General features: G+C 36.6%; 1 protein-coding gene across 1 annotated transcript in view; it reads left to right on the top strand.

The window, feature by feature from the left end:
* Positions 1-405: 405 nt before the first annotated feature.
* The window catches only part of IQCM (IQ motif containing M), a 101166-nt gene continuing 74982 nt past the window's right edge, over positions 406-26589 (top strand). The window contains exons 1-5 of the mRNA XM_051618275.1: positions 406-489; positions 1774-2077; positions 8585-8675; positions 12357-12427; positions 26008-26099. Of these exons, the coding sequence (XP_051474235.1) occupies positions 406-489; positions 1774-2077; positions 8585-8675; positions 12357-12427; positions 26008-26099 (642 nt within the window). The remainder of the gene's footprint in view (positions 490-1773; positions 2078-8584; positions 8676-12356; positions 12428-26007; positions 26100-26589) is intronic.

Raw genomic sequence — 26589 nt, 5'->3', positions numbered from 1 at the left:
TCTATCACCCATGACTATTACATAATTACATTTATTCAGATGGAAAGAGGCAGAGCAGGCGTTGCTTGAACCTACCATATTTGTGCCATGGAATGATGTGGTCAACTTGCTTGTAGCAGCTTAGAGAAGCATGTGCCACTACACAGAACAGCGCAAGTGTGGCTTTTGTTGGGTTGCAGCACAGGCCAGCAACTCCCAAAGGAGAGGAGCCAGGAGCTGATTGAGGGACCCCCACCAGGTCTCATCCTTCCACCCCAGTGAGGTGAGTGGGGCAGCCCAGGGTTGCCATCACCAGGCAGGGACACAGGGATGGGTTACACCTAAAGCTTGGCCATGAAGCCATGCTGCATAGGTGTCCTTCCCAAGGATTGTGCTTGGAATACTAATTTGTGAGGTGTTGTGGCCATGGCAGGAGCATATGTGGTATCTGCTGGGTTCCTGGACAGGGGCCCAGAAGGTCACTGCAGAGCTATTTCAGAAGTTACAGTGGTGAGAACTTAAGATGGATAAATGGGATGTTTGGCACAGTTTATCATAGACACTTTATTTTTAGGGTAGTGAGACACCAAACTGGGAACTTGTTTGTGTCCTTAACTGAAGCTAGAAATTCTGGGACACTGAATGCATTGATACACATGAACCTGTTCTTTTTGAATCTCCTTTCTCCCTTTGTCTTTTTAATTTTTTTCTGCTCAGCTACTACCCTTCCCAAGTGTAGTCTTGTGCAGTCTGCTCCAGCACAGACTGGTTCTCTTTACACACCCTTCCTACTGGTTCCAGGAGGAACTGGCTTAGTTTTAAAAGACCTTTAAGATATTTTCACCTGCTGATAAGCATAGTTGAGGCCTTGTGAATCTTTGTGGAGACATGCCTCTTCTGTGGTATTACAGCCTGTGGAAAACCAGGCTCAGAATTTAGAAGGAAGAACTCTCTGAAACACTGTAGTTACTACAGTAATTTACCTCTGTTGACCTCCCTATAGATATGTGTGTAAAATGGTTGTCAATTAAACTTTTTTTCATTGAAGCCCTAGTAATTTTACCTGCATGAGCATTACAAAATGCACCAACATAGTGATCCTTCTTAGAACAGGGACCTACACTGTATGTTCTCTAGGTAAGACAGGAATCTCTGTACTTCATATCTGTGAGCTACCAACCATGCTGTGGGTGTGATAGAAAACTAACTAGCACTAACATATTTAAAATATAATTAAAAGTATTTGACTAATTAATCCATGGCATAATGGGCCATCCTTAGGAAATTGAATCATTCTAATAAATGGAAATTTTTGTTACTTAAAAGGAAGACTATTTGCATAAGATAGACCAATGCTAAGTGACCAGCTGATAAATAGGTGTAAAACCTAATCTTGGCAAGGATGGTTGAGTTCTTGCAAAAGATTTTCATATTTGGGTACTTAGCCTATATCTAAAACAATTACAGTCAGGAGAATCTTCAAGATCTGAAAACAGCAGCTCAATGTATTAATTTTCCTTTTTAATATTTTTATTTAAGAAAATGTATTGATTGTCATTCAACAAAATCAACAGTTTCTCTTAAATGTAAATACAGAATAAAAAGTCAGATGCAGCTTTGTTTCATAGGGGAAATGAAGGGAAATGCAACTGTTGAGCTTGTCGCATTTCTGAGGTAACTTTACTTCACTGTTGCCTTATTTGATATCAGAGGCTTGGAAATAATTTAGTGAAAAAGAAATAACTAAAAAAACTATCATAATCTTAATAACACATATATTCACTTTATCCACAGGAATGCATTGGGTCTGTATCTTCCCAGCAACTTTCTGTACCTCACTGCAGCTGCAGCTCACCTCAGAATCCTGTGAGTGATCTTTCTATTTTGGAAAATAATGCCAGCTCTTATGACACCAAAACTCTTGGAGAGGCAAGATGGAAAGGAATTTATCAGCAAGATTCTTCATTAGAAAAAAGGTTGCAGAAGTTACCTGAAAGACCACTTTCTAGAACGTTCAAGCCTACATTCCCTAAGAAGGCTATCAAAAGTTATCAGGCTAAGGTCTACCTATCTCCACAGTACAATCTGGAGCAAGAAGGTGAGACATTTTTCATCTTGCCTGTAATTTTTTCAACAGGAAGAAGCTCAGCACTTGACTGTTTGCTCCCTGATGCCTTTTTGGTCATGAGGCCACGTTCTTATGTGAATCGACACTGGTACTTTTCCATTAACAAATTTATTCAGCTGATGACCTACATTATAATCTTCTTGGTCTGCAAGCATAGTGTAACTTGGTTTATGGATAAGAAACACTAGCAAAACTGCACAGTGAAAAAAATCTTGTGTGGAGCAAAATCTTAGAAAAGTTTCTGTTTTTGTTTTTTTTTTTCTTTCTCACAAGTAACTTTTTTTCTACTGAAAGCAGATAATTTATAAAATAACAATTTGCTAAAAGCTCCAGTTCTCATTAAAATGGTGTTTTTTTAGCCCATTTTTTTTTTTAATCCTGAATATGACCCTTATCTGTTTTCTTTCTGAGTCACTCTGTTGTGGAAGAAAATGTTATGTGATCATGTGTCTTTTCCGTGGCATTCATGTGATGTCATGTGACATGTCATGTCATATGTTTGGTCCTGGCTGGGGTTCAATATGTTTATTCCATGATGTGGGAGGGAACTTCAGGCACAAATTTGATCATGGCAAATTCCTTCTAAACATAAAGAGAAACTTCTTTACTTCGAGGGTGGCAGAGCACTGAAACAGGCTGTCCAGATGAGTTGTAGAGTCTCCCTCTCTGAAGACATTCAAAACATGCCTGGATGCCATCCTGTTCAACCAGCTCTAGAAGAACATGCTCTGGTGTGGAAGGTTGGACTAGATGTTCTCCAGATGTCCTTTCCAACCCCTAACATCCTTTAATTCACTTTTTGTTAAGTTAAATAATTTTTTTCACTGAAGACCCTGGACTCTGTATGTCAGAAGGGGACACATTCCCCACACATCTCTGTGTTGTTTTTTCTTTGAAGACTGGAATTTAATATCTGGTTAAACATGAAGGTCCTGGTGTCATGTGTTCCCCTGCTGTCTACTAAAAAAAAACACCTCTGTAATAATAGACATCATAGGCATATTTCCAGCATTTTCAGACCTAGCCACCTGGTAAGTTTAACAACTTGTACTAGTCTTTCTTGAAGTAAAACAGAACTCCTATAGCATTATAAAAGGTGGCTGGATGCTTATTTCTGAAGGGAAATATCTGTAAGTCTGATATTTCTTTTTATGTAGAACAAATGTTCAAGCTGTTCAACATTGAGAAAACTTTGTATTTTGAGGAAATTGCTTTCAGTCTTTACTCCTTTGGCCTTTTCAAGCATTTATTTAGATATACAAGGAATGAAGCTAGTAAATACTGTAAGATATAAACCAAATTCAGCTGCCCATTGTCTTTCACTTATAGACTTTTATCTGTATTCTGTACAGATGGCCCAAGTCCCACAATACCGGCAATACTGTGGGACTTGGCAAGTTCTGAGAGAAAAAAAGAGTGTACCTACCTTTGGTGGATTGCACATCATTTCAAATGTTCAAACAAGCTTCTCTATAAGTATCCATTTATATTCTTGGATAGATAACTAAAACCGAATTAATTTGTCTACATTTAGATATCTAAGTATCTGGACTCAAATCACAGCAAACAGGAATAGGTAGAGGAAACTGATACTGGGATATGTATGTGAATATGTAAGTGACTACTCTGTAAAAGGTGACCTGGAACTTATGCTGGATCTTTTCATTAGCTAAGTTTGGGGCCAGAAGGAGATATTGAATGATACCTACTATCTTAATGAAGTACATGTGGTTAAGTAGCTCTCTCTACGCATGAGAGAAAAAGAGAATTCAGGAGAGCAGACTTCAACATCTTCAGGGATCTGCTTGGTAAAGTGCCATGGGATAAAACCCTGGAGAGGAGCCCAAGAAATCTGGTCAATATTCACGGATCACCTCCTCCAACCTCGGGAACAATGTGATCCAACAAAAAGAAAGGCACACAAGAATGCCAGGAGGCCTGCATGGATGAACAAGGAGCTCCTGGACATACCTAGATTTAAAAAGAAAGTCTACAGAGGGTGAAAGCAAGAACAGGTAAACTGGAAGGATTACAAAGAAGTTGGCAGAGCAGCCAGGTTAGAAAAGTTAAAGCCCAGATACGGGCAATATTAGCTCTTCTCTGCCTCAGTTAGAATTCCAGTTCTCTAATAGATAATGGGCCAAGACAGCTCTCAGAGATTTTACTTTCTCCCCAAAAAACCCCTTTCTTAAACCTTGAATTATACTTGCCAAAGTGAGCAGAATTATTGGGTTGCATCTCTTTATATTTTATTGATTTGGGACCTTTTTCTTCTGAAATACTAAGATAAGACAGCTACAGAAAATACAGTATGAGCATAACTGTATTACCACACTTGTCATTTTTCATGTTCAGCATAAAATCCTTGTTTCCACATGTTGGTGTGTTTAGTGCTACTAAAGTGTATTCTGACAAAGTTCAGGGACTTCTAAAAAACACCAAAACCTTCTGAGTGTGTTTTCTCACCTATCTGAATATTTTAAGATTTATTGACTTGATTTCTTGTCTCAGTGCAACCATTAATCAGAGCAGGACTGGCACAGAATGTGTGAGTAGCCCCACTTTCTCTGAAATGTTTATAAGTGCCCAAATCCTATTAAATAAACTTTTTTCTAAAACAATCAGTTTCATAAATTCCTGTAACCTTCAGCACTAACCTTTTTAAAGATACTTGTGAAATTAGAGACTCCTGAGACTTCCCATGATATCATCAGAAATGCGTAATGCATTAGCTTTGTATTTGTTTAACTGTATAAATACAGACAAGCAGATTTATTCATTTTAGCCCTTGGTAATGGCAGTTTTTTAGAGTGATCTCCTCCCCATTAAGTTTTCCTAAGATACTGTTGTTTTTTTTCTAAATCTAAGTGGCAAAGAAAAGTGTCCCAGGCATGTAATTTAAGTTGCGTCTTCTTCCCTTATGACTCATTACTGCTGAAATCAACACAACTCGGGATGTGCTCAGGAACTTCAGTACCTCTTTAGTGTTTTCAAATAGTAACATCTGTGCATGTTTATGACTTCATACTCTGCCTTAGCATTAGTCTTCATCAATGTTTCTGTCTTTTAAATGGTTGTACTTTTGGAGAGTAGGGTCCCTGCACATGGCAAGAAGCAAGTTAATTACCAGTATTGAGTATTTCAGTGAGCAGAACAGCAGCAATGCTGCAGAAACAGACCTACTTTTATCAGAACCATACAGGTTTATTTAGAACTTGCATTGTATATTCAATGTAACTGAGACACCTTCCCCCCAGTTCCCGCCCCAAGTCATGACCATTTAAACCCTTCTTTTCACTTTATATCTTCATTTAGAGACAATAATACTTCTGGATATGGACACCTCTGGATCTTCTGGTAGACCCACTTATTTCAGCTTGCCATCTAAAAGGATGGCTGGCTGAGCATAGAAGAGATACAGAAAGGGAGAAGAGAGAGAGGTAAAGGAAAGGCTAGCTTGAAGATGATTAGTGAGAAAAGGAGAGAGGAGATCTTGGTGAAAAACAGTGACCTAAAATATCCCTCCTTTAGGAGATGGATGAAAAGCAATCTAGCATGGGAAGCCTGCAACCATTCTTGTTTGTACTTATAAAAGTGTGTTTTTATATAGAGTCTATAGAAGAGAATTATCTAGAAGAACAATTACTCATAGTCTTGATGGAACTTTTATCATAACCTAACACTATATCTTGTGTATTAATGTCATGAAATCATACAATGCCAGATTGAAAGGGATCTCAAGGGTCTTCTGGTCCAAACTTTCTAGGTAGAAACATCATCTAGATGAGATGGCCTAGCACTCTGTGCAGCTGAGTCTTAAAAGTGTCCAGTACCCTACTTCCCTGGGCAGTATTCGTTCCATAACTTTCCCAGGGATTAAAGTAAGACTGACGGGCCTATTATTACATGTATCCTCCTTTTACCCCTTCTAGTAGATGGGGTGACATTAGCCTTCTTCCAGTCTTCTGGGACATCCCCTGATATCCATGACTTCTCAAAGATTATGGAGTGTGGTCTTTCAATGACATCAGGCAGCTCTCTTAAAACCCTTGAGTGGATGGCACCTGGGCCCATCGATTTGTATGGGTCAAGCTCCGGTAATGGATCATATACCAACTCTTTCTTCACTGATGGTGAGTCAGTGTTTGCATCAACCTAGATTTTTGTTCTCATGGCCTGGGGCCCAACAGTTCTGGTAAAAACAGGCGAAGAAAGTGTTGAGAAACTTTTTTTCAGCATTTCTCGTGACTCACCTCTCCTGTTAAACAGTGGTCCAATATTTTTCTTCTGTTTCAGCATATTATTTCTGTATCTGAAGAATCCTTTCTTGTGTATTCTTACATCTCTAGCCAATTTAAATTCAAGCTGAGTTTTTGCCTATTTAAGTGCATCTCTGCATGCCCTGGTGATGTCCTTTCAATTCTCAACAGGTATTATTCCACTTTTCCATCACTGGTATGCTTCCATGTTGGATTTGAGCAGACCCAGAAGTCTGCAGTTACGCCTAAAGGGTCTCTTGCTACGTCTACTTCTCTTGCCTTTAAAAGAGATGAACTATTTTTTTGTTTCTAGGAGAGTGTTCTTGAAAACCCCCCAGCACTCATTAGCTCCGTGGAAGCTTCCAATGGAATCCCTTCCAACTGAGCCCTGAGTGAGCTGAAGTTTGCTCTTCTAAAATCTAAAACCTTTTTGTCTTGGAACTAACCTTCAGCAGGATACCAAACACAACCAAATATTGTGATCACTGCAGCCAACACTGTCACTAACTGAGATACCAAAAAGCAAGGTTTCTTGGTTTGTGAGCAGCAAGTCCTGCAGTGCCCCATTCCTGGTTGGCACATCTAACATTTGTGTGAGGAAGCAGTCCTCTGCACATTCCAGGAACGTGATGGATGATATATGAGTTGCTGTATTGTTCTTCCAGAAAACATCTGGGTAGTTCAATTCACTCACAAGAAACAGGTTTTGATGACATGAAACCTGCTTAAGCGAGCCAAGTATTGCCTCATTGGTCTTGTCAATGGCTGATCTTTGAATTTTTCTGCTTGGTTTCTGCATTTGAAATTCTCATTCTCCAAGGAAAAATCTCTGTTGATTGAGGAGCTAATGGCATGTTAATAATCATAAGAACAAATACACTGACATTTTTGCAACTCAGGAGAAATGGGTTTAGGGACATTCCGTTTAAAACAAAGTTTGAAAAAAAGGTGTCAATGTATTAAGCACAAAACTGAATAAATATACAAAATAAAGAGAAGATCAACAAAATGCAGCCTGCCTAAATCCCCTTGTAGAATATGTGAATTCACTTATTTCACTGAAAAAAAAAATTCTCTCTGTTAACTCAGTATGTACACATTTTAAATAAAAAAGAAGAATGATCTTTGATTTAAAAATGATTTTTTATATATTGCAATATAGGGGAAATTTTGTATTTCTAAGCTGGTACAAATGAAGACGACAGCACTGCTACTCTGGCTTTGACACTCCATCTCCTTGAGATACATGCTTTTGTGATATTTTTTCCTGTCTGATACTTGAATGTGGTAAGAATATATGGGTGTACTGCCAGGCTAATGGGAGTGAGATGCTACTGGGTGACAGCTGCATGTGTTGTGTTGCATCCTCTACAGCAAGGTGAGAGGAATTCTCAGAATGAGTTGGAATTGACTGATTTCCGAATCCTCCTATATTCTTTACTTTCAAATTACGGTTCACGCTTGTATTCCTCTTTGTTTTACTGAAATTAAGGGATTTAATTTGTTTTCCTCCCAGTGTTTTTTTTCTCTTTGGAAAGTGTGAGTGTTTGCAAGAGAGACTTAAAATAATCTGTTTGCCACTGTGCTGAACTAGCTAAGTGGGATGTGGAGGAATAAGCATCTTCAGTTCTCTCTTGCCCATTATGTGAGTCCTAAAAGAAACAGAAAATTCCAAATTCCAAATGTGTGTGTGAATACAGTATGAAAGGTAAAACATTTTAGAAATTAGTATATGTTAATGTAGGGAAGTAAACAGGAAGTAAATATAGAGTGAATATTCCTATTGCTTAACAAAAGCTTCTGAAGGGAGTGAGGGGAAAGGAGAGGTTCTTATAGTGTAAATATTTGAAGGTTATTGAATGCTTTTGGTAGCTTTTGTACTGGTGAAACAATTACTGTATGTGCATTCCTAAGAAGATCTTCTCTAAAGCAATTTTTAACCTTAAAAATGGTTCAGTTTTCTCCATGCCTGAGAATATCAAATAGAGCTATGTGGAGTGTGTGGTCCACTTGCATAATGGTTTTGGAGTCCAAAATTAAATGCAGAGTGACATTGGAGAAGATGTCTGTTTGCAGTATGTGCGTATGTTTGTAGTTTTCCTGAGAAGATTGTCATAGTCTTGTAGAAAAACATGACTTAGTGTCTCTCTTCAGCTGGTTTTGATTATATGAATAGAAATAAATATATTTTAAATCTTTGTCACTTGCCTTTTCATAGAGAAAATAAGTATAATGGAGTTGTTGTCCGGGATTGACTCTGTGGGTAGAGCTTTGGAGAATGAGAAAAAGGAAAGCTTTTCATCTCTCAGGTAAGACCTGGGGTAATTGACTGGACTATTAATTGTTTTTCCTCTAAAGCTACATAAGAAGCTGACTCCACCTTTTTACAGGGTATGTGTTATATTTACTGTAAATTTCTTACCCTAAGTTCTTTGAGAAATTATGAAGTTTTACCAAACCTAGGTAAAAACCTTCTGTTTGATTTATTGTTTATGTTTATTTTTATGGAGTTCACTGTTGCCTCTTCACTACGTAGTTTGTTCCCAGGGTCTCAGTCTACAATGAAGGGTGAGTTATTTTTCCAATTATATACTGTAAGGGCTTTAGTTCTTAGAGTAAGAAGAACTGAACCTTCCTTCTTAATGTATAAACTTACTAGTTAAAACTCCTAATTTTTTTTCTCCGTTGATTTTAGTGGTCAAATTAATTTTTATATCCTGTGATCTCTGGTCAGGCCCAATATCTAAACTAAAATACTACTGTGATGTAGTAAAACTACTTAAATGTAAATTAAAAATAATAATAAAAATAAAAAAAATATTTATAGAAGTTTTCAAGTAACTACTTTGCCTTTTAAAACTATCAGTTATGCAATAGCCTAACATTGCTACAAAAAGAACAAGATCTTTTCTTGTGACCTAAACAAGATGGTGATCATTTACAGAAGCTGAAGATCTGATCCAGTTCTGACACCCAAAAATGAGCTTTTCCCTGTGTTCTGTTCTAATCAACATGGCATAATTATTCTGTGGTACATTTCTTCCTTGAGGTAGCATCACCTCTTGTGAAAATGCACAGACCTGGACTGCACTGCTCTTAACTGTTTTAGTATTTACTTATGGTGGCAGCCCATGAGCTCTGATGAGACCATGTGTATGAACACATGCTCACCCACCAATGTGAGTAATGGAACACACTCTAAACCATCATGGATATTTATTTGCGATCTTGGCTGATACCTTGTGAGCTGAATCTGCTCAAAAGTTGCCTTAAATTTTGATAATTTTAAATATTTCTCAAACACCCTTATTACCATTTCAAGCACGTTACTAATAATGCCTCAAAGCTGTTGACAATAACTTCCTTTTATAATATGAATTCTTTAAGGAACATTCTCAGTGGAACATTTTTAATATCAATTAGATATTAAAGTATTGGTGGGAGAATACTGAGATCTAAATAATTTTAGAGACTTACCATTTTATATGCTTAACAGGTTAATGACATTTGCCTTGCCTGAGCACAAGGAAATGGCTGCCTCTTTCCACATATCCTCAAAGGAAGTAAAAGATTAGAGCTTTGGAAAGACCTTTTTTTTTTGCTTCTGCTTCCACCCAAAAAGAGCAAACATAAATATTTTTGCTAAAATGGTTATTTGGCAATTTTGAAGGGTTTCCACAGTTTACTATCCCCTCTCCATCCCGTAATTCTTGTATATACCTAGATAGAAAAGAGAAGGGAAATCATACTGAAAGGAGGAAGTAGGGAGTAACAAAGATGACCACTGTAAAGCAGAAAAAACAGGGGGGAGGATGTCTATGTGCAAATAGATTTTGTACTGAGATCTATATTCCTGAATTTTGGGACTTCTTTTGTGATTATTTTGAGTTTACCTGCACCTTTGTGACAACACTACTGCAGGCACAACCCTGTTTACTGGAAATCCTTGTGTGTGCCTGTTACAATCTCCCACACCTGTGGTTGCATTTGTGTCTTCTTAGGTGCTCTGAGTGAAGATAGTAACATGATAGTAACATGATTACCTACCTACTTTGAGGGCACACACTCATCCACTGCAATTGTATATATATCCATTGAACTACAAGGATCTGGCTGAAAACAAGACTGATAGTGACCCATTGTCATTGGTAGTACATAACCCTAAACTCAAAATCAATTAAAAATACTCTCCAGAATTTATTTTTTGCCTTCTGCTACATCAGGCTCTTAAGATTCTCCAAGAATTCTAGGGAAGCTCATTTAGTCTCCCCAAATACTTGTGAATTTATGTAAAGTTCTAGTGGTGACACTCCCAAGGAAAAGGAAAATATAGCTGTACTTGTGATTTCATCTTATGCTGCTTTCAGTGTACAATCTTTTCAGCCTGAGTGTCTTGTGTAACATTTCCTTCGCACTTGAAATTCACAAACAACTTAAGATCAGCCTTTTCATCACTCCTGAAATGCATTATAAAAGAAGATGAGAAATTTAAAACTAAGGAATAGAATCTGGATTTCATTTTTGGAAAGTGTAACATATCTCAGTAATGAAGCTGAATTGGACACTATGCTTCTGGATAACTGTTCCTGCTGGTGTCATCAAGTACCAGGGTAAACAAAAGGTTAAACACCTTTAACACTGTTGAAATCTCGTAAGCCTCTAGTAACTTTCTATGCATATTGCATGCTAGATCTTCATCAACATGAATTTTGCTACTAAATACAATAGGGGGGAAAAATGCATTCTTCACAAGATGTCATACTTAAATACCAAACCAAATTACATACATGGGTTTTGATAGTGATTTCCTTTCCACGAATTTTCTGTTGATCTTGGATAATGCCTAGATACTTGGGACCATGATTGCCTATCAGGTATGGAAAAAAATGCTCAAGTTTTTTAAAAAATTGTATTACTGTTAACTATGGCAGCTCCCAGTAGCCTTTTTTCCAAGCCAGAGCTGAAACTGAGCTGTGCATATCCCATGGAGGCTCCTGTTGCTCTTAGTTATTTCTGTTCTAGAAACTGACCATGGAAAGAAACTTGTTCCCTGGGATGAGTATGTTTTATGTGTAATGCAGAATAAACTACAGTTAAACAGCTGTGTTAAAGCATTTTAGATAAACTTATTTGTGTTTGTGTTAATATAATGTATTTATATATTGAATGGAGCCCAAAAGCACAATCTCCATGACTGAATTAAAATTCAGCAAATATATGACTGGTGCTCATGAACAAGGAGTAGTTTTCAGTAACTGATTTTTCAAATAGAGTATCCTTTTTTATTTCTGACAATTACCCACTATGACAGCTACACACCACATTGTTTTAATGGTAAAATAAACAAAACATCTGGAACTGACAGAATTACTCCACAGAGCAGTCTGCGAACAGATGAGTGTACAGATTGACATGACTATGAAGAAGCAAAAGCCAGACCAGGCTGCTCCTACCCATCCAAAACAGAATGAAGTTTCACATAAGTTAATTCTTCTCTCACTGACACCTATTATTCAAATAGCAGCTACCACATATCTTTAGTCAATGCCACTTGCCCAGTCTTCTTTAACAATATGGACAAATTTGTGTTCTGTGGTGCTACCACAGAAAGTATTTACTTTCATTCTTTGACTTCCATACCTACAATACCAACATGAGTGACAGCTAATTGCAGTCACAATGACAGAAGTAATTCTGTGAAGAACTAGAATGAAGCCATCAATTTATTTCCTGCTACCAGACAGCAGCTTTTAGATTTTAATGACTTTAAGCACATCTAATAAGAACAACTAATTCAGATATTAAAGACTCTAGCACTAAATGGTCCCCAACCCAAAAAACAGTGCTTATTCAAATGGTTAATTTTGACTTCTAAGTGTTTAAAAACATATTTTAGAGTGATATTTTACATAACATGAGACTTTAGCTTATAATGTAAGCTTGAAGTGATAGAAAAAAATATAAAGTTTTGCTTTTTTTTTTTTTTTAAGCAGATCCTTGGATTTACCCTGTGTTTATCCTAGACCACATGGTATTCCTGAGTTTCAAATCACACACAAAGGTAAAGAGGAATACATTCTGTCCAGGTACAGAGAGTAGATATATTCTGATTAACCTGTACTGAGTATTAGAAAAACTATCTTCAGTTTTTGGAAGTAGAGCTGTTTTTAAAGAAGTCCTCATGTTGAATGCATGCTTTCTAATATTCCACAAAATTTAAAAAAAATTACAACATTGATGATAGACAAATTTAGATTTTTTATTTTTTAAATTTCAGATGAACTTGACTGACAATGCTATTGTCAAGTCCTTTTGTGCCCTCTCCTATCTTGAGCAATTCTAGCATGCATTAGACCCATCCCAAACCTTTCTTGGATACTTGGGCACCTAATCACTCTCAATCCAAGTAATAGTCAAATGGCCTGGACACAGTCTGTCCACCAGGGATTTAGCTACTGGCTTGAAAGCTTGGCTGATGTTTTTTCCATCAGTCAGGTTTCCTCATCGGGCACCTAGGTGTTGCTCTGGTCTGTGATCCTGAGACATAACGCTGACTTCTAGCTGCTCCAGCCTTGGCTCTTGGTCCTGACTCTTGGGTACATATCCCCGTCTCGCCTCCTGTCCCGGCTTTTTCCTGCTGCCAAACAGTCAGCCCAATTCTGCTCCAGCCTTCTCTGTTAGACAACTACATCTTGCAGGATGGATCTTGTAACCCTCAGCTGAGTCTTCCAATTGCCAGCATTGACAGCTTGAATCCTGACTTTTGCCTGTAGGAGCTTTTCACTGGCCTAAGCTGCTGTAGTAGGGCCTGCTGTGAGCCTGAGTTCCCATTCCTCTATGGAAAATCACTAAAAATAATGTGACTGAAAAAAGATCTGCAGTAAAAACTGATGGAAACTTGGAGACTCAATGCTTTGAGACCTAAGGAACTTACTCTGTTTTATCTCTTACAGTCAAAGGGCACTAAGAAATAGAAAGGTATTACTCTTGAGAAAATAAGACCTGAGTTTTCCTTGATAAAGAGAAGCAATAACAAAAATGTGTTTGCCATAAACGCTTCTTAGGGCTTTCACAGACTTAACTGGGCTCTGAATCATGATAGTCACTAGTCATTATCTTAATCTACTGCACTTAAAAGTCCCCAGGTAAGTTGTTGCTATCAGAAGAATGATCTGTCTGCTCTGATCTTCCCTTCTTCTCTGCACTCTATTATCTTGAAAAAAGGAAATGTAAGACTATAAAAGCCAATGGATTCTGAAACAATCAGGTATTGAGAATGAGGTAACATCCATTCTGTCTTCCAGTGCCTTCTGTTTAGGCCTCTTACACATTTTAAAATCCAAATTTTCATGCAAGCAGACAAAAAACTGATTTAAGCTCCTATCCGTAGGATGCCGTTGCCTCGATGAACAGGAATGTTTAGACTATATCCAAAATATATTTTTGCAAATATTGTTTAAAAAGCCAAAGAAAGGCTCAGAAAACCTTTATTTCATTGTTCTTTAGTATCAAATTGCAGCATGACAACTTGCCATAAACTTAGTCAGTGACAGCCTATAGTCCACCCCCAGATCAGATCAGACAGGGAGCTAGCTCTCAATTACAGTTTGTGCTTTGGTCCTCCATTCATTAGAAGGAGGAAGCAATCTGTTACTGTCTATTCAGTGCAGGATTACTTTTCCTTCCTAGCTGGTCCAGATCTTCTGGCGAACAAGTCTGGATATCCTGCTCCCACCACTCCTGCTGTGCACATCGCTGTATGCGATGAAGAGTAGACTCTGTGGAGTCACTGAGGGAGCTGTGCTGCTATTCAGTGGAACAGAAAAATGTGATCTGATCTTACAAAAAAATTTTAATTGTCCTTTTTAAAGGACAAAGTTGATTTTACGTTGTGATAGTCTCATATTTAGGTCCATTTATCAGAAACACATACTCTGGTTCTTTGAACTGGTCTGTATGAGCAAGCCCTAGATGTGCACGGATTTTCCTATGCAAATGCTGGCAAATCAGGTGGCAGTGCTGTGGTCATGAATGAAAAGAGAGAGGATCATAATTCAGTAGCATATTTTTAAAAAATATTAACTGATTATTTTACTGGTACTACCTGTGCATTTATCCTACAGGTAGAGAAGGTTAAAGCTGAGCACCAGCTCAGCTATGACATGGCATTTGTTAGGTACCTTTATAAAAAAGCCTCATACTTACATGCAAGCACAATTTTATCCTTGCTATATCTGCAAAAAAACTCCAAACTGCTATTTAATGCTTACAAAGCTTTTAAGTCCATGCATTTGTAAAAATAGGATTTTTAAAATATATATGCTAAAAGGATATAAACTATAGGTTTTCCCTTTTTTTCTGAAGTAAAAAATGATTCTTTCCTTAGGCTTAATGTAGAGCAAGGAACTGATAAATAGTGGCAAAAATAGCTAGGAATATGCAAGTAAATATGTTTTCTATTAATGTATTCAATGATTAGTGCCAATATTCCTCAAACCATATTCAAGCAACTGTCAAACTAACTGAGTACCTAAGTCTTCAGTAAAAACAGTAAATGATTTGATTTGAAATGTCAGGATTAATTCTAAAATGTTTTTAGCACATGACATTAGTCCAGCTGTCTTGTAAAGTAAGAAGACCAGAGCTTTTTCCATATATCCTGGGAAGAAAAGCTGACTAATTCTGTAAATGTTTGTACAGATTTGGTTGTATTCCTTTGAGTCTAAACTGCATATTAGATTATGAATATTGTCATCCCTCTTGATAGACTGTTAAAAAAGCAAAATAATTATTGCAATTAAAAATAAGAGGCAAGAGCTTTAAGGCTGTAGGCAAATATCAGTTCTTGTAGATTACCACCAGTGGTGTGTATATCTCTAGGCATAGGTAAAAATACATTTGAGCTCCTAAGATCTATTGGTCCACTTTGATTACAGTTGCAGCAAAGTGGATGCAGATACTTTCTTGGTAGTACAGAATGGGTATTTCTTAATGGCAAATAATTAGCAACCTGCCATTTTGGATAACAAGAAAGCTCCTTACAGTACTTCCACAAGAGCAGAAGTGTGCAAGTGAGAAGAGGCTGAGACAAGAGGGGTAGAAGTGCTTCCTTTGCTGTCTTTCTATACACCTTTATTGAATTAAGGTCATATGAGTAATAGGATACAGAAGAACTAGATGGGTTCAAGTTGGTGTAAACTGTGGAGTAGCCCTGATTCCTTTATTCTGGTAGTCCACTGTGGCCAGCAAGTACCTATGAGGCTTGTGGGCTGACCTGGAGCATGGTTTTCATTCTTCCTTCTCTCAGCAAAATGTGAAGTCTTTTGAATGTAACTTTGAGGCTGTTATTTTCTCTTTATTTCCTGCTATAAGTTTTGTCTCATATAGAGGTGATGGAGTGCAGAATATTTCTCTCTCAATGAGCCAGATAGCTAAAGATGTGAGTTAAATCAAAAGGTCTAGATCATCTCTAGCAGCCAAAACCAATCCAAGCTAAAGGAGCTGATGACAAATATGTGAGAAATCAAACATATTTGATGATAAGAAAATAATGCCAGAAACCTTGCACTGCTTTAGTTCATCCTTATTCATGAACAGAGATGAGTCACAATCAGGCACTGACTTGAACTTAGATCAGCTTTTTCATTCTGTTGCCCACCTCTATTTCTGTAATGATTTTCTAGCAGAATATAAGAAGGCAGTTTTGGTCTAGTAGGCTGTTTCAGTTGGGGTTTTTTGGTTGCTTTTTGTTTGCTTTGGTTGGTTTTTGTTTGGTTTGGTTTTGTTTTTTTAAAGATGCCTATGCTCAGAAAAGAAAACTTCAGCTTCAATAGCTGCAGTTCCTGTAAGCAGCTGGAAACAAAGCATCATAATGGAAAGTGTTGACCAATTTTGATGGGAAGGGCTGGTAACCGTGCTCATATTGCCCGTTCCTACAAAAGCATCGTTGAAGAAAGACTCACTGAACCTATTAGCAGCGCTTTCAATGTTGCAATGAAGTGCTTCAAAGAGGCCTTCTGATTTATACTTTGAAAAACCAATGCTATGATTGCAACACTTGCTAAACGTCTTTAATATTTGAACTTACTCAGTAAGGTAATACTGCTCTCTCCCAAATGACTTGTCGTGAACAGCAGAGCCTGATTGAGATCTTCACCTTTCTTTTAACGAGCTGAATTAGCATGCGTTTTCAAGTCACGGTTGGTATATATATTTCCATAGTTAGGCTATGGCAGATCTGGTACTGGAAAGAAAATAGAATCCCATAAGCCATATATACATAAATATTTTTCAAACCTGTGTTTTCTACAAATAGTTCCTATAAGAAAAAATGCATTCATGTTAGCACTTCTGAATGTTCTGATAAGAATTAACTTATATAATGGAAGTCAGTTTTCCTCGCCAGGCTTAAAAGGTGATGCTAGTAAGAAATCTGTTTTCTGAATGAAAGATTTAGTGCAATAGAGGCCAGAAACTGAAAGGCTAAGTGTTATACTCCTTTACCTATGACAGCTGAACAGTTTTGAAAATCTAATCTTCAAGCTGAAGGACAGCCAAAAGCTGTAGGCCTTAGCGGTTTTTTTGGGGCGCACTGTTAAATAGGGGTTACAGAATCACACTCTTGTGTTCACTTAAGTGTCTGCAGACCATTTTTTCCTCTAGAGAGGAACATTGACTAGTTGCTGAGCTCCAGCAAAACCATAAGTTTAGCTCTAATTCCCTTTTTTTTTTTTTTTGGACACCATTTTAGGTGATCTGTAGTCAGTAACACCTGGGTAAAATGGAAAAAATGATGGCTGGGATTCAATTTGTCCTTAATATAAATGGGTTTTTAAGAAACAATCAAATTACTTCTGTCTGCTTCAGGCACATTTACCTAATTTTTTCTCATTGTGTAAGAAAAATGGCCAATTTTTTTGTCAAAAAGAAAAATATGGTGTCAGATGAAGAGATGTTATCCTTTTTAGATTCCAGAGTAACTGGTTTTCAATTATGTACATGGTGGGGCCACTGGTAATTAATGCTATTACAAGTATAATTTCAAACCATTTAATGCAATTTGTGGGAGTTATGTTTTATGATAGCTCACTTCCATCTTACACAGGAAACTCTGGAAGTTATTATTTTTGTTGCTTGATTCATCACAATTTATGGTCATACATCTATCAGAAAAAACATACATGTTTAGTAACACAAAGATACATGACTGATGGGGCTTTTTTCCTGGGAAAGCATATAAAAAGTTTCATTTTGTAAAGGCCAATGTTAGCTGGAAATAACTTTTGCAGGAAGGAAGGGAGAAGGAAGAACGATAGCACTACAAATAACTGGCATTTTCAAATTCAGCTTGCATCATAAAATAAAAAAGGTAAGATTTCACTTTCTAAGACAGGAAAACAGTTTGACCTTTACAAAAGATATTCGCACTATGTATGGCTTAAGCTCTTCCATGCTTTGTTGATAAAATCAAAAGCTGTTTAGAGCTTGATTTTGAGGCAATTGAAAAAACAAGCAACAGTGATAAAACAGACTTCTGCTCCTGACCAGGACCATAGTTATTTGAACTACAAGCTTTATTCTTTCCTCTGATTCATCTGACCCAGTACTGTTTTTTCTTTGTCTGGTATTTTTGCATTACAGTTTAAAAGAAAAGCTTTGTTAAATGGAACAGGGTTAGTTTTGGACTATGGCTTTGTACATATTTCTAAACGGGTTTGTAGGCAATCTTTATGACGGCTTCTATATTTTTAGTGGTCCTCTTGGTTGCCTATTAAATATAGGGTTGAACAATATTAATTACTGCACAAATACTGTGGTCCCAAAGGAGTACCATTCACTTCAATGAAGAACTGCTGTGAAAGCACATTTGAAAAACAACCCAGGGTGACAAGAGATGAGGAAGAAGGGGAAGAAACTGCAGTTCAAAGGGCTTTTTCTGAGGGAGTGTAATTAATTTATGTGTGTACAAGATTCTTTCCCCTGTTAGCATTTTCACTACAATAAAATAGGCCTATGGAAGGGCCTTGTGGGCAGAAAGTGAGTTCTTTAATGGAAAGTATTATATGACTGAAGTAAAGAAAGGCCATGAAATAGGGTGTCACCGGGAAGCTGGGTCAGCCAGGAGAGGATCTGCTATACAAGGAGCTGAAGGGAGAAGATTAACTGTGAGATCAGACCTAGAGAGTAGCATGGGACAACAAAAGACCTTCAAGGTGTAGCAGAGAGATGTCAAGGGGTGTCAGTGAAGACACAGTATCTTTTCTGAGCTGAAAATTACATCTTCCTTCAATGTCCATGTGTCAGTGCGGTGCTAGTGAGGGACCCCCAAGATATTCAGGTGCATATTGGTTTGAGTGTTATTTCATTTGTAAATCCAATGCTGCTTTGGTGAAGGTAGTTATGCCATTATTGCAACATAATATTTTCATCATTTGCAAGCACTAGCTGTGCGCTGCCACGGAAAACTCAATATTAGTTTATTTTTTCAGGTTATGTTTCTGTTCTTTAAAAACTTACGCAAACCAAAACCTGTTGATTATATTAAGTTTTTCCTTTTTTTTTAGAAATCAGTATTTTTTTGAGAAAGTATCACTCTTTTAAGGATTTATTTTGCTTTTTGCAAAAAAAAAATATATTTTTTTTCTTATCCCCTTAAGTTTTTCTGTGTTTATGAAGCTCACAATCTTTTTCTTTAAGGTTATAGAAATAATTAAGGAAGGAAACAAGGAAAGAGAAAAAGGCAAAGGTTTGCTTTTGTCCCAAAATCTAAAGAATCTTTCACACATTGTGTACTTCAGATCTCAAATAAACTTTTGTATACATGCTAATATGGTATCAAGACAGGTCCACTGCTTGGTTGAGTAGACCACTTTACCACTGAACCCTGGCACTAAGAAAAAAAAAAAAATGGGGTCAGTGGCTTTACTCACTTCTTTTAAACAGAATATCTCTGTAGATCTACCTCACCCCACATTTAACCAGTGAAGGTAAATTCATCATTAAAAAAACTTCCAAATCAACACAAAAATCATAGAATCATAGAATCATAGAATCCTAGGGGTTGGAAGGGACCTCGAAAGATCATCTAGTCCAACCCCCCTGCCAGAGCAGGGTCACCCAGAGCACATCACACAGGAAGGCATCCAGGCGGGTTTTGAATGTCTCCAGCGAAGGAGACTCCACAACCTCTCTGGGCAGCCTGTTCCAGTGCTCTGTCACTCTTACAGTAAAAAAAATTTTTCCTGATATTCCTCTTAAACCTCCTATGCTCCAACTTGTATCCATTACTCCTTGTCCTATCACTGGTCTTCACTGAAAAAAGCTTAACTCCATCATCTTGACACTCACCCTTTACATATTTGTAAACATTGATCAGGTCCCCCCTCAGTCTCCTTTTCTCCAAACTAAAGAGACCCAGGCTTGTAAAAAATGGTGTCTGTGGATGCTACATGGGAAGCCTGTTTATAACTAGATTTCTCCCATTCAGGTTGAAGACTTAGTTTCTTCCCTGGTGAGTAGTGGCAAATACAACTAAGCAGCTAAACTGGATGAGTGATACTCTGGTATTACAGGCACTTGGAAGAGATTTTAAGATTTCTAGTGCACAAAAATAAAGCTGATGAGACTACTGAGCCATAAACGCTTAATATTCTTAACACAAGCAGGAAATGATTCCGAATTTCAGATGTATTTCTTTAATTACTGTGGCTTTCTGAGTGTGCCTGAAATGCGTTCTATGTAAACAAACCTATCCTGTGGGTTGAATAACCAGCCTTATATATGCATTCTGGATTCTTCAAAGTGATTCTTTTACTTGTCAATATAAAATATAATTCTAAAGCCAAGAAGATTTTACTTTCAACATATCTTCTGCTTTATTTATTTTATTTTATTTTATTTTTTCCAAAATGTAGAAAGCAGTCTGAATTGTTTATGATTTGAAACACGCTTAGAAAAACCCCATGATCTTATTAAGGGCAAATTTGTTGTAACTCTGGTATGGTCTGGCTTAGTTGCAGCATGTATCAGTTCTACAACAGGACATTTTATCAGAGTTTGTGCTAAGCAGAGAGCATCACAACAGAAAGTTCAATTTCCAGAGACCATGTTTATTTCAAGTATTTAATGCTTGTAGATGTTTTCAACATGAGCTGGCAAAAACACTTTACATAAAATGCAGAACAATGCAACTACCTTTTCAAAACAAAACAAGGTTGTTCTGTTTGCTTGTTAAGTCAGCTTTAGCAGTTCTTAGAAACGTCATTTATTAAATGTCAAGCTAATTACTTGTAATATCAACCCTGAAAAGCAAACCTCTGTGGGTGAACTTTTAGAAGCCTTATTTTTCTCTATTCACAGTCTGTCTGGTACATTTCTAGTAAACAAGTTGATGTTTTTTTAAAGATGCTAAGCTATTTGCCAAATATGTATCTTTGTTTAGAATATAGAAGGGTGTTTCATAATACTTCAATGAAAGGAAATGCAGAATATGTTTTTATTGTAAATAACCAGGTTTTTAAAACATTGCTGTGGTATATAACAAATGAATTCTAGCAAATATCCTGAGTCTGACAGGGACCAGTTTTGCTTCTGTGAGGCAGTGGGGATTGATTTTGTTCTTGCTGCTGAACCTGACACCAAAAGTACAATTAGTGTCGATTCAATGGCTATTTCTATACATTAATGATTACATCTTACATTGGCTGCTTGGCACTGGAAGTGTGCTACTAGCAGTAACTTCACTATTAGGAAGAGAAACAGATCTCTCCTTTGTTTAGAAAAAGAGGCTAGTAGAGAGAAAATAATATTTGGTGTTACAAGTGCTTTGTCTGCAATGATGTGTAAATCAGTAAAAATTAAATGAAAATTGTGAATCAGTAGAAATAAAAGAAATATACTGAGATTTTCAATATTGTTTAGACTACAAAAACTGAATTATTGAATTTGAAACTCCTAACATGCTATGAAGTAGCCTAAGTATAAATATCTGTGGAGTCTCCTCTGGAGACATTCAAAACCTGCCTGGGTGCATTCCTGTTTGATGTACTTGAGGTGACCCTGCTCTGGCACTGATGTTGGACTGTTTGATCTTTCAAGGTCCCTTCCAACCCCCTAAGTTTATGTGATTCTGTGATTTGCAAGGGAAAATGAAGATGAGCACTGCCGTGGGGTGTTAGTTAAATGGAGTTTTACATAAGTAATCATAAAGTAAAATGCAACAGTCCAAAGGAGTTAGCATAAGGTGAAAAAGTGACAAAGATTGAAGCTTGAAGCTGAAAAAGTTTGGGAACAGAAACAGTAATTTTTGCATTAGTAGCTGCTGTACTGACGTGGTAGTTCCCATTCTGGAAACTTTGCATTCTGTGTATCATAAAAGTCCAGTAAATTTAGTATGTGGACAAAATGGACCAAAACTGAGGCTCAAACGTTGACTTTAATAGTGTTTTGGCATGTCAAAATGCAGCGTGAGCACTGGATACTTTAGGAAAATTAATCAGGTTTTAACTGGTATATTGATCCACCTGGAATTTATGGTCTTAGTCAAAACTCTACTTGACAGATAGCTAAGTTTTGAAATTATTTATAAGTTGGCCCCAAAAAAATCATGTGTCAAGAAAAAAAGTTAACTAGCAAATATTTTCAGGTGAACTTTTGAAAACAAAAATAGTTTGTAACAAAGGAATTTATATAGGATGATATTATCTCCTTAAATATTATGAGTTTCTAATTAGATATAGAGTGCCCTTAAATCTAATGTTACATGAGAATTTAAAATACTTTATAATACTATGATCATTCTGGAATATTTAAACACTTTCTTGCTGCACTGAAGCTGTGCTTTTGATTCTTATATATGTATGTAATCTCTTGCTCTACATACACATAAATACAAATAAAATATTTACAAAAAATATATATAAAGTTGCATATGAATATCCTGATTCTATACAGTTTCTGCCCCTGGAGACATACAGAAAATACTTATTTCTTGTTATACAGCTTTATTTAAAATAAGTATAGGGAAAGCTCCAACATAGACAGGGGGTGCAATCTTCTGTTTTGGTGCTCCAATGGCCACTATCTCATTTATGCTATGCTGGCAGTGTAAAAGACATTAAAGTGGATTAAAACTTCAACCTCGTGTTCTGTGACTGCTTTATATTTCTAGATCCTGGACACTATTTTACTCTTCACTGTTTCAAAGCATCCATAGGCTGATTTTATAGATAAAATTGAAATGGTTTGAACTAAATCTCTAACACAAAGTCCTTAAACTAACTCCCCCCTCCTTTAAATTATATGTATAAACTATAAGCTGCTCATTCTATATGCTAGTTAATATTGGTTATTAGTACTCTAGATTAAAAATTAGTGGCCTATTAAAAAAAGCATTATCTAGCTGTGAATTTTCAACAACTTCCTCCTCTTTCCTCCATGCACACATATTTGGAGTAAAATGCTAACTGGGAAAAAGTGTTTTTGAGAGAAGCTTGGTTTAAACACTGGTTTTCTCACCTGTTTATTGGATCATGTAGATGTATCTTTCACATAAGTCCTTCAATAACCTTTGACTTTAAAAAGGGTCCTTGAAGATTAAAAGCACTTCTGGTTGACCTTACAGAAATGTTCATTATGGGAAAGGGCTAGATAAAAATGTCTAACATCAGAATGGAGCACAATGGGAAATCAAAAGAGGGTTTAATGTGGGACCTCATAAAGTTTATTAAGTATTAGAGAAATTGGGAAGGTATAAAGAATATTAATTTGTTTATTTCTTTTTTAAACTGAATTTTGACTCACTGGTCCCTGGAATTGCAAAAGGATGTTTCTTCCTCAGCAGTCTTTTTCTGATATTGCTGATATTTATGGAGTTCTCTGGCTCCGTTGTGCATAACAGAAAAGCATATTGCCAAGCTGTGGGGATGAACAATCAGTAGAGTTATGATCTCTATCTGTCCCTGCATTAAAATATTAGTCTGAAATATTAGACTCCTTTTTCTTTCATTGCTAGGGGTCTCAAACTTTTTTCAATTGTAATTTCTCTTAATAGAGAGGGGATTAATGCAAATACAGACAATAGCCAACATTCTGCAATATTTCCTGAAAGACTGAGCTTTTAGAAGTGACTCAAATCACTGAATTTTGCAGTGGATTCTGTTAGACATTCACAGACAGGGTCAGAAGTTGTAAAATCAATTTCACTAAAAAGAAACATGCTTAACCAAATAAATAAAAGGTGCAAAAAGAAAGAGATGTAGCTTTAAATTCTGTTCTTTCTTGCATGTAGATGTTTAACTCAACATTCTTCAGCTGCAGTTTTCTGTTGATATACTGTGCCTCCTCTAGCAAAAACAGAGCAGAATTTCCTCTGTTTGTTTGTTGTTATGGTTTGTTTGATTGTTGTTTTGTTATTGTTGTTGTTTGGTGGTGGTTTTTTTGTTTGTTTGTTTGTGTTTTTTTTAAAATACATTCTAGGAAGTCATTCAGTCCTAAGTAACTTAGCACTTAGGAAACTCATATTTACTGGTAGCAGCTATGAAGACTACCATCAGTTCTTTGCAGGGACTAAAATTATGTTACATTACAGAGAATTCTAGATCTAACTGGTAGTGATTGCATCTCCTAGGTTGGCAGAGGTTGCAGAAGGTATCTGACAGAACAAGAAAATAGATGAACACGTCCTGTGTCTTAGGCATTGCATTACAGCATTCTGTATGTAGTCATCTTTCCCTCATGTTTTTCATCTTTTACCATTGATGAATCCTTGACAGATTTTTTGTTGATTTTGGATAGAAGGTTAAGCTCTCATATGGTATTAAATGTAAGTGTTGTGACCAGTAGAATAAAAAAAAACATACTGTGTTGTTAAGGGTTAATATGGCAAATGCAGAAAGAAGAGTAAATTTTCTTAATACATCACTGTTGCAGCCTGTGAAGTACAGTTGCGCAGTCCTGATCATAGTGTTCCATAAAAGCATGTGGCAGAAGCAGGATGGCCTTTTTACAGTCTAAGGCCTTCACAAAATTTACCCAGAAAAAACTTCAGAAAAGAGGACTATCCTACAAAAAAGGGACATTTAAATAGGTACATATGTCTCAGGCATGCTGAGTAGTAAAGAAAAGATGGATCAGGAAATCCCATCTTCCTGTGGTCCTGTGCTCCTAATGGAAAAACAAAAGGATTTTTTAAAAGAGAAAATAAACCCCCCTGCTTTTTACAAAACTGCAATTACATTTAAGGCCATTTATAAATTAAATTATCAATCAAACAATGTAAAAATACAGCAAATAGCAAGAGTAATTATTAATTATAACAGTAAAATGTGCTAGTGACATTAAACTGCACTACTGTAGACCTGCCAATCTGGAGAGAAGAAGGAATGCCATTGATTGGAGATTTCTCTATACAGTCTGCAATTAAATTTTTCTCACAAGTGTTGAGAGTGTGCTATTTTTGGAAAATGAATCCTGGACAAGAAGGGCTGTTGACCTCTTTCAGTAAGGCATCTTCTATTGTTATGTCTGTACCAGGCAATACTGGCATGATTAAGATTTTAATTTCATTAAACAAATTTGAATGTTTTTTTCTGAAATGGTCACATCTACTGCAAGAGATATCAAGCTCTTTTGATCTGTCTGGTGTGCAGTGCACTCATTGAAATTAAGGTTGTATTTTCTTTTCAAAGTCTAGAGGACAAAGTTATTTTTCCTACCAGTATCAAAACTATTGTGGTATGGGTTAAGAGTGTTAGCATTTCAAGCCTGTCTTCTTATATGCAGAACATAACAATCACTACCATCTGATGTAATAACTGCTTACAGTCATTAATTTGTACACAAGCATTAGGTAATCTAACTGGTTTTGAGAGCTTTATAGTTAAGTATTTTAATTTGCAACGTAAGTTGGGAATTTGTGATTTTAAATAATGTGTACATGTTCATTAAATAAGATTGTACAGGAACCTGGAATTCAATGCAGTAGGAGCTGATAGGGAAGGTTTTACTTAGAAAATAATGTAGTGTATATGTATTTTACCATTCTGAATATTTTGAAGATAAAATACAATATCAAGTTTGAGCAAGAACTAAGTTGTGACTTGGCACAAGGCATTATATTATACCAAATGTGATGGAGTTGTAGCTTGAAAAGACATTGGACTGGCTCTTTAAAATACCTTCAAAAGCAGCCCTCTTCCTGGTTTTAGCCCTGATCTGAAAAGAGGTGTACCATTAGGGAATTTTCAGGAAGTGAAAGAACAGTTAGTCTTGCAGCCGAACATGGAACTGTGCTGATTGTCTCCATGGAAGGTGGATGGAAGAATGCAGAGCTGCTTTAATGCATATCTGGATAAAAATGAGACTTCTTATTTTTCCTTTGAAAATACTTGTGGGGGTGCATTAAAAGCTATGCAGTGCTATGCAGACTTAGAGATATTACTAGGTTTTTTGTCATTGATCTAGACAATGAGCTTGAGAATATTTGAAGTGATTTATGGAAATTGCTAACTGACCTAGTAGGAAGCATGTCAACTCCAATTCTGGGAACTGAAACTACTAATTCAATAGCTTCAGCACAAATAAATAACACAAAATAATTTGGATTAATGAGATTTTTCAAAAACACACTGATCTTCTCAACAGGCAAAGCATACCAGGACTGGAGAGGTGTGATTGGACCAAACCCTATGAAGGAATACAGTCAAGCAAGGAAAAAAAGCATGAAGGGCAAGGAGGTATGTACAATGACCAAGTATCAGTCAGGAAGAAGCAACTCTGTGTGCATTAGAAATTCTTACTTTTTAGAAATTAGCTTTGTTTCCTACATGATCTATAAAATAAACAAAGTTGTTATCAAAACAGTTCATAGTTGGAGCAGTAGTCAAGATTCAGAGTCCAGAAAATTCTCAGCTTACCAAGTATTCACCAAGTATTTCACCTAGCCTCATTTAATGTAAGGCAGAAACTGGATAATTTAAGTTACCATACCTTTAGAGCAATTTTAACAAATATTTTGTGAAAAATACTGAACAGTGCAAAGATTACAGATTCTCAAATTCATATGGCTAAAATGAGGTAAAGCTCCAAAAGCAACAGAAACATTTAACAAAACTTTACACATTCTATACTTCAGATTTAGAGTGTATGTTTAGATTAGTGCACCACTGTCTCTCCTTTACTCAGCTATCTTACAAATAATGAGAAACCACAGTTAGGAACTAAATC

This window comes from Apus apus, chromosome 4, assembly GCF_020740795.1.
Source record: "Apus apus isolate bApuApu2 chromosome 4, bApuApu2.pri.cur, whole genome shotgun sequence".
Taxonomy (NCBI): Eukaryota; Metazoa; Chordata; class Aves; order Apodiformes; family Apodidae; genus Apus; species Apus apus.
The sequence above is the reverse complement of the archived record's forward strand: the minus strand, read 5'-3'. Positions and strand labels throughout refer to the sequence as shown.